Genomic DNA, 8,521 nt, shown 5'->3' on the forward strand with positions numbered 1-8,521 from the left:
CACTAACCACTCTGTTGGTGTTAAAGGAATTTAAACCCTTTTTGACCGCCAAGGGTGCCTCACTAAGAAGGACGTGATCGTAAATAAATTTACAGGTTCCACCGTTGTTATTTCTGGACCGCTTGGGACCCAAAACGTCACGCGTGACGTCAGACTTAACAATCGGATAGGAAAAGTATTATACTTCTTTGAGACCATTGAAAACTAGTTTATGTATTCTGGAAGAAAAAAAAACCCGTTTGGCATCATATTCATATAGCCTAGAGCTCTCCCGATTGGCATCATAGCCTGGAGCTTGTCTTGCATCATAACTCTCTGACCTCATTGGAACTTTTTAAAACATGCGGAGTGTTCTATTGTTCTCCAAATCAGATCATCCCGCCCCAAACTCACGCCATTGGTTGAGCGCTAACTTAAATATGCTCTCGTCCTGAGACAAGTATGATTTTCCAGCAGTTCATTGTATGACCGTAATTGGAGAGGATGACAGCTCGAGTGTACTGCGCTGTGTTATTGTGTCTGTATGGATGCTTGAGCACAACAGAAGCTGCTCCAGGAACCACAGGTGAGATCCATGTTCTTTAACTTCATTACGAAGCCTGAAGAAATGCATGAACAATAGAACAGGTGACCAGTGAAAGATGAACTTTGTAAATGAATAAATTGTAATATTATCTGAGTCAGTCAATAGAGTTGCCAACTGCCATTAAAACCTGAAAGAATTTAAATCCGATCTTCAGTTCCCGCGCTATATGCAGATTTAATGGAGGGCATCACCGAAAGCAACAGATATGAGCTGGATTATATTGATCATCAGCTAATTTCAAAATCAAAGACCGCAATAATAGAGAGCGGCAACAACACTGGCAAGATCATTTCGTTTCTCTACTTTTAATGATGTGGATTGTGTGTAACAGTTAAGCGTTTTACTTTCACTTTGATTTGCGATAAGTTGCACGTTGGCTTGATTGAGTAACTCATAGCTCAGCTTCTTATCTGTGATGCGCGTTCCAGTAGCGTCGTCATATCATAACATTACGCTATAGCCCATAAAACGCTCTCACACGTTTATTTTTTTTAGCATTTTTGGGAGGAGTAAAATTTACATATGGTTTCAACAACCAGATGCACACTTAGTCCAGTTTCGTCTGAAATTAGTCTCAGATCTCCTCCTGAAGTGGTTTGAGCGATCGGATTCAAATCCGTCTCAAATGCGTTTCGGAGGGCATTTACCCCTGGTCTCTTCACGATCGGATAGCTATCCCATCTGAGAAAACGCATGAAGTGGCCAGGTGTAAACAGCCCTGTGATCTCGCCTTAAATCAGTGGTTCTCAATTCCAGTCCTCGTGACCCACTGCTCTGCACATTTTGTATGTCTCTCTTATCTGACACACTCAGTTCAGTTCATGGAGTCTCTCCTAATGAGCTGATGATCTGGTTCAGGTGTGTTAAATAAGGGAGACATACAAAATGAGCAGAGCAGTGGGTCCCGAGCAGTGTTGGGCAAGTTACTTTAAAAATGTAATTACAGTTACTAGTTACTTCTCACAAAACGTAACTGAGTTACATCATTACAAAAGTAACTAATTACCAGGGAAAGTAACTATTGTGTTACTTAAAAAAAAAAAAAAGTTAAATGAAAAATGGACACTAAAGAGAATAATTTATTATTATAAAATATTGTACACCAATTCACACTATTTTAATGTTAATTTGGTGTGGGACATTGTGAGAGACGCCTATTACCTTAAATATTAAAATGTTCTCTTTACTATAGAGGAACAACAAAACAATAGAAGGTTTAGAACTTTTAATATTTATTGCACAGTCAACAACTGGCCAAGAAATAAGTCTAAAAATAAATGATGCTTCAAATGTACCAAAAATAAATAAAACAGTAATAAAAAATATACATACACATACACTCTTTGTAGTGCAAATTAAAATGATAAAACTCACACACCTTTACAACTGGTAGACATACTGTATAGCCTATTGAAATATTTTTTTCCTCACGAAAGTAAGCAGTTAAACAAAATGTGCTCTCAATATAATACTGAACAATGTACCAAAATAAACAATAATAATAAAATATATATATATTTTTTTTTTTTGGGGGGGGGGGGGGGGGGGGGGGGATTTCTATAACCTACAGAGAACGTCACCATCAGAGGTTATTTAAGCCAAATTCTAGTCGTGTTTGCCGCACGTGTCGTGTTCACAACCGGTCAGATGTGTTCTGGGAACGTTCTTTGCAGGTTATTTTGGAGTTTTGTTTCATATGTAAACTAATTAAAACGTTGCAGATGATACCAATATGCTACAGATATTATTCAAATGCTGAAGTGTGTAATTTCTTTATAAACAAACTGTATTATGCTCGGAACACATTCGGTCTCTCTCGCGCACTTTCGAGCGCGCTCTCGGACACATCGGTCTCTCTCGCGCACTTTCAAGGGCGCTCGTGGCGTTTGACTCGCTTTTGTTCGCCTTGCTCTCGCCTTGACTGCCGCACATAATTAATTTTAAAAAGTAACGGACAACGCACCATATGGTAACGGTAACGGAGTTAATTTATTTAAATGTAATGCATTACAGTATTAGTTACTGTCAAAAGTAACTGAGTTACAGTAACGCGTTACTGCCCAACACTGGTCCCAAGGACTGGAATTGAGAACCACTGCCTTAAATATTGACGCCTAATGTACATTATGTTGACACTTAAATGACTTGCATATGATAGCAATTTTTTTCTGGGGAGTAGCAGAAACACAACATTAATACAGTTTTACATTTTGGAGGGAAATGGGGTGCTTCCATAATGTAGAATACAGTAACATGCAACGACCATTTGCAGCAAATTTGTGTAAATAAATGAAGGAGAGACTGTATTAGGCTGAAACTTGAGATATGGTTACTGAGTGGAATAACTATGTTCATAACATTAACGTTACTGTTAACGGATTCATTTCAGTACATTTACATGTAACGTTACACATATTGTACACAGTACATCTATGCATGTATTTGTGTGTGTTCTGGTGAATGTTTGAAAGGATGTAGAGGTAGATATGGGGCGCCGTTTGTAAAGCGGCTCGCTGAAAATAACAGCAACATTTTGTCACATTTAACTTCAAATAATGTTTAAATAACTGACAGTCACTTTTTAGCACATTTACAACAATATTTGTCAACAATATTTTAAATAGTTAACTTAAATCTAAATATTAAATGTTACACCTAAATGCTAAATCTAAATGTTAAATCTAAATCGAAATGTTTCGGGTTAAACTAAATATTTACCTAATATGCAAATTCACAATTCCGGTAACCGGAAGTGGCAAAATAAAAGCTTGAGGAGGTCAGTGTGTGTTTATAGTGTGGTTTATAGTGTCAAATAATGAATAAAAACCATCTCATCCAAGGAAATGGACTCTTGGACATGGAGTATTGTGATAATAACTACCTAAAATAATAAACACGTTTGGAGAAACTGTATTTAAAGAGTAGGCTAGTGTCACTTCAATGAAAAGTGCGGGACTTATGACCTGTAGCCATAATAGCCAGCCACGAAGAGGCTCACTTTGACTAAATGTCTATGCTATAAACCATGCTATAAACACACACTGACCTCCTCGTGCTTTTATTTTGGCACTTCCGGTTACGGGCATTTTGATTTTGCATATTAGTTAAATATTTAGTTTCACCCGAAACATTTAGATTCAACATTTAGATTTAGATGTAACATTTAGATTTACATATGTGAGCGTGTGTGACACAAAGATGGATTACGGCCCAGCTAAGTGGCCCATACACACACCCAGTACACACTTCATCTTGGTGTGGTCCTAATATATAGTGTATTTTCTCCATCTAGCTGCCTGTAGACTGCCTATAGTGCCTGGTCCTTGTAAAGTATACACGCCCAGGTGGGCCTTTGATTCTTCTGCGGGAAAGTGTGTGTCCTTCACATATGGAGGCTGCAAGGGCAATGACAACCAGTTCTACAGCCAGAAGAAGTGTGAGGAGTCTTGCGGAGTCATGATGAGACGAGGTAGGACACACACATTACACTGGGGAAAACAACACATTATTTTCTTTAATATCGTTTATCTTATCAAAACTGTAAAGAGAAGCTCATATTGTGATACTTATGTAATTATTTTGTTTGTTTTTGAAATGTTAATGTATCATCATGACATGGCCTGTCAGGAAAAGAAGACCCAAAAGCTGTGAATTTGTAGCAAATCAAACTTTATTTTTATGGGGTGGCCTGTCTGAGCGTGTGACTCGCGGCCTAATGGTGTCCCTGACCGGCATTAGCCTAAATAATTTGTAACATTAAGCATTTAAGTTAACTGAAATAAAGCTGAAATTAGGCTAAATAAAATGGGCCTATAATATTCGTTGAAATTTATGAAAATTGGAAATGTTGTCTTGCAATAAACTGCAATAAGTTTAAGCTGAAGCTCTAAAATTACGAACTGGAAAGAAATAAACTTAAACTAAACTTAAATAGCCTATAGCTAATGTAACCCTGAACATGTCAGAGTGAGGCTGCACCGACTGCATATTTCCCCCAATATACATATTTAATGCCTAACCCTGATGTTCAGACGTTCACCTAGTGTGAGTGTGAGTGTGAGCGGGTGTGTGAGTGTGAGTGTGAGTGTGAGTGTGTGAGTGTGTGAGTGTGAGTGTGTGAGTGTGTGAGTGTGTGAGTGTGTGAGTGTGTGAGTGTGTGAGAGTGTGTGAGTGTGAGTGTGTGAGTGTGAGAGTGTGTGAGTGTGTGAGTGTGTGAGTGTGTGAGTGTGTGAGTGTGTGAGTGTGAGAGTGTGAGTGTGAGAGTGTGAGAGTGTGAGAGTGTGAGTGTGTGTGTGAGTGTGTGAGTGTGTGAGTGTGTGAGTGTGTGAGTGTGAGTGTGTGTGTGAGTGTGTGTGTGTGAGTGTGTGAGTGTGTGTGAGTGTGTGAGTGTGTGAGTGTGTGAGTGTGAGTGTGAGAGTGTGAGTGACTCAAAGATGGATTACGGCCCAGCTGAGTGGCCCATAGTGACCCAGAACACACTTCATCTTGGTGTGGTCCTAATATATAGTGTATTTTGTCCATCTAGATGCCTGTAGACTGCCTATAGTGCCTGGTCGTTGTGAAGCAATGATGCCCAGGTGGGCCTTCAATTCTTCTGCGGGAAAGTGTGTGTTCTTCATATATGGAGGCTGCGGGGGCAATGACAACCAGTTCAACAGCCGGAAGGAGTGTGAGGGGTTTTGCGGAGTCATTAGAACAGGTAGGACACACACATTACACTGGGGCAAAACAACAACACATTATTTTCTTTAATATCGTTTATCTTATCAAAACTGTAAAGAGAAGCTCATATTGTGATACTTGTGTAATTTTTTTGTTTATGTTTTTGAAATATTAATGTATCATCATGACATGGCCTGTCAGGAAAAGAAGACCTGAAAGCTGTGAATTTGTAGCAAATCAAAAAGGAGTTTCTGCAGAGCTGTCGCACTAAGTGTGTGTGTCTCTGTCTGTGTGTGTGTGTGTGTGTGTCTGTCTGTGTGTGTGTTTCTCTCTGTGTGTGTGTAGAAGCATGTAAGTCCGAGCCAGATTCCGGTCCGTGCTTCGGGATGATGGAGCGTTTCCATTACAACTCGTCCACCATGACCTGTCAGACGTTCACCTATGGAGGCTGTAAGGGGAACCAGAACAACTTTGTGACAGAAAAGGAGTGTCTGGAGAGCTGTCGCACTGAAGGTTGGTGTGTGTGTGTGCTTTATATGATTGAGGACACAAATTTGCATAATGACATGGGTATTACAGCATAAATATGGTAAAGAGGACATTTCCTGAGTCCTTATTATTAAAATAGCTTAAACATACTAAACAATGTTTTATCAAATGTAAAAATGCAGAAAGTTTTCTGAGATGGGTAGGGTGAGGTTTCATTTCACCTATGGAAAGTCCTCACAATGATGTGAGTGTGTGAGTCCGTTGTTTTTGTGTGTGTGACTCAAAGATGGATTACGGCCCAGCTGAGTGGCTCATAGTGACCCAGCACACACTTCATCTTGGTGTGGTCCTAATATATAGTGTATTTTCTCCATCTAGCTGCCTGTAGACTGCCTATAGTGCCTGGTCCTTGTAAAGCAAGCATTCCCAGGTGGGCCTTCGATTCTTCTGCGGGAAAGTGTGTGTCCTTCGTATATGGAGGCTGCGAGGGCAATGGCAACAACTTCTACAGCCAGAAGGAGTGTGAGGATAATTGCGAAAAGTCATGGTGAGAAGAGGTAGGAAACACACATTACACTGGGGGAAAACCACACATTATTTTCCTTAAAGGGGGGGTGAAATGCTATTTCATGCATACTGAGTTTTTACACTGTTAAAGAGTTGGATTCCCATGCTAAACATGGACAAAGTTAAAAAAATTAAATTGTACGTTTGAGTATTTCTGTGGCAAAAATTGTCCTTTCGGTTTTTCACAAGTTTCGGAAAGTGTTTTTTTTTTTTTTTTTTTTTTTTTTTTTTTTTTTTTTTTGAGTATGGGCATGTGTGACGTCAGCTGGGGCGTAATTTCCTTATACGGGTCCTTCTCCGGTAAGATCGCGGGCGCGCGCGCATCTGTAGACCAGAGAGAGAGAAGAGAGCAAAAGCAGTACGCTCATCAAAGCGCTGTGCTCGGCTTTAGGAAAGTCAGTGTCACCAAAGAAGTGTGTTTTTGGTTGACCGGGCAAGACAACCCTGCACAGATTCCCAAAGAACCCGGCGTTAAGGGACCAGTGGATGGAGTTTGTTTTTCCGGAGCATCAACGGAATTGTGCAAGACTCTTTGTTCCCTGCATTTCGACGATGATTGTTTTATAAACAAAGCCCAGATCAACGGATTTGCAGATCGTCTAATGCTTAAGGATCGAGCAGTCACAATGATAAAGGTTTGCGGTCGTGCGTTGGAACCGGGCGGTGAGTAAAACTGCTTCAAATGTCTGAGTGTTGTTAGCTGAGCGCGTTAGCACAGCTTTAGCTTCGCCCACACGGCACGCCTCCAGACGCTCGTTTTTTTCCGGAAAGACTCGGTACAGCCTATCTTTCTTTTATAAATAATAAAACTAAAAACTTTTTGGAGATATGAAGGATGCAATACTACTCTATAGGTACTCAAGATTAACAGGAGATTGAGTGAAAATGAGCATTTTCACTCAACCCCCCCCCCCCCCCCCCCCCCCCCCCCCCCCCCTTAATATCGTTTATCTTATCAAAACTGTAAAGAGAAGCTCATATTGTGATACTTGTGTAATTTTTTTTGTTTTTGGATTTGCAGGAGATGACTAGTTTCTCATGGTGAACTGAGACTGCTGTGAATAAGAAAGGAGCATTTCTTTGTTTTAAAACAGAAAAGTGCAACATGGATCTGTTTCCACAAGGCATTTACTTCAACATTAACACAATAAATAGAAACCTGTTAAATTGTCTGGTTGTGCGGTTTATTTTTATACATTTTAAGATGCTGTGTTTCTGTTGTTGTTGGGTGTGTGTTTTTATTTTTTTAATTTTTTTTATTAAATGTATCTAATTTTAATTTAAATTCAATTTTAAAAAATAGTTTAAAATTGTATTTTAACTTTAGGGATCTGCTCTATTTTCCTCTTACTGAATATTTTCCCTGGATTTATTTATTTTTTATTTTATTTATTAACTATTTTATTTTTCATAAAAGAGGTAGAAGATACCAGATCAAGTTACTCACTGGTTACTGTAAGGGTTTATGATTTATTATAATTGATATTTTTTTATAATATAAATTTTATAATTTATGATTATATAATTTACATAATTTATTGCATATAATAAAACCATGCTGCTAAACCACAACAACGTTAATTTGTCTAATTTAGACGCGTAAATGATTTAGCTGTTGTTTTTTATAATCGGACAAATTCAGGTATTTGAGCCTTGAAAGGGACTTTGTTTGAGCTCTTTATTAGAGTATATTTTCCTATAGCAAAAGTTAATTTATTTTAAGCAAATGATTATGAAGGACAGGCAGGTAAAATGCATGCCATGTTGATGACTGGTGGATAGAGGAACAATGGGGTGTGTACCTCCCCGTCTCTCTCTTGAAACCAACACGGAAGTGAGTTAAACTGCAATTCGTTGACTGGCCGCTTGAGGCTGTTGTCAAAAGTGAGTCAAATCTGGATCTCCCCCATGTTAAAATGACCAACTTTACAGCAGAAAAAAAACATGTTTACAGCCTGGTGTCTGTATGTTGTTTTTGGTCTATACAGCTAATTTTGCCCTTCATGACAACTGTGAGGGGGGTGTTTTTTTTTTTTTTTTTACTCATCCGTTTAGTTGATAAATATTTAAAGTTCTGCATAATTAAGGGTGTGTCCATTTTTGAGTGACAGGTGGATTCCCGCTGATGTCAGTGCTAGCCGTTTGTCTGCTGTTAGCCGCGTCACTTCACCTCAGCAAATTTTAGCTGCTGAACTTGCCATCTCTGCAGTGTTTGTG

At 39.1% G+C, this 8,521-nt stretch overlaps 1 protein-coding gene across 2 annotated transcripts; it reads left to right on the forward strand.

Annotated features, from left to right (window-relative positions):
• Nucleotides 1-461: 461 nt before the first annotated feature.
• LOC309476988 (carboxypeptidase inhibitor SmCI-like) lies at nucleotides 462-7,878 on the forward strand. Of its 2 annotated transcripts, none has more exons than XM_082140138.1 (6): nucleotides 462-565; nucleotides 3,879-4,055; nucleotides 5,112-5,285; nucleotides 5,594-5,761; nucleotides 6,116-6,294; nucleotides 7,326-7,878. In XM_082140138.1, exons 1-5 carry the CDS (start codon nucleotides 484-486, stop codon nucleotides 6,286-6,288), a joined length of 774 nt encoding a protein of 257 aa, XP_081996264.1. In that variant the 5' UTR covers nucleotides 462-483; the 3' UTR covers nucleotides 6,289-6,294; nucleotides 7,326-7,878. The 2 variants fall into 2 exon arrangements, with proteins under 2 accessions (XP_081996264.1, XP_081996265.1); XM_082140139.1 differs by having other exon boundaries at nucleotides 7,329-7,350.
• Nucleotides 7,879-8,521: the final 643 nt, after the last annotated feature.

Source organism: Leuciscus leuciscus (genome assembly GCF_965113295.1).
Source record: "Leuciscus leuciscus genome assembly, chromosome: 16".
Classification (NCBI taxonomy): Eukaryota; Metazoa; Chordata; class Actinopteri; order Cypriniformes; family Leuciscidae; genus Leuciscus; species Leuciscus leuciscus.

Excerpts from the sequence above, each read along its gene's own strand:
- LOC309476988 (XM_082140138.1), top strand. The coding sequence starts at position 484 with ATGACAGCTCGAGTGTACTGCGCTGTGTTATTGTGTCTGTATGGATGC. Across the intron at positions 4,056-5,111 it reads CGGAGTCATGATGAGACGAG|ATGCCTGTAGACTGCCTATA; the intron begins GTAGGACACACA and ends TTGTCCATCTAG. Across the intron at positions 5,286-5,593 it reads TTGCGGAGTCATTAGAACAG|AAGCATGTAAGTCCGAGCCA; the intron begins GTAGGACACACA and ends GTGTGTGTGTAG.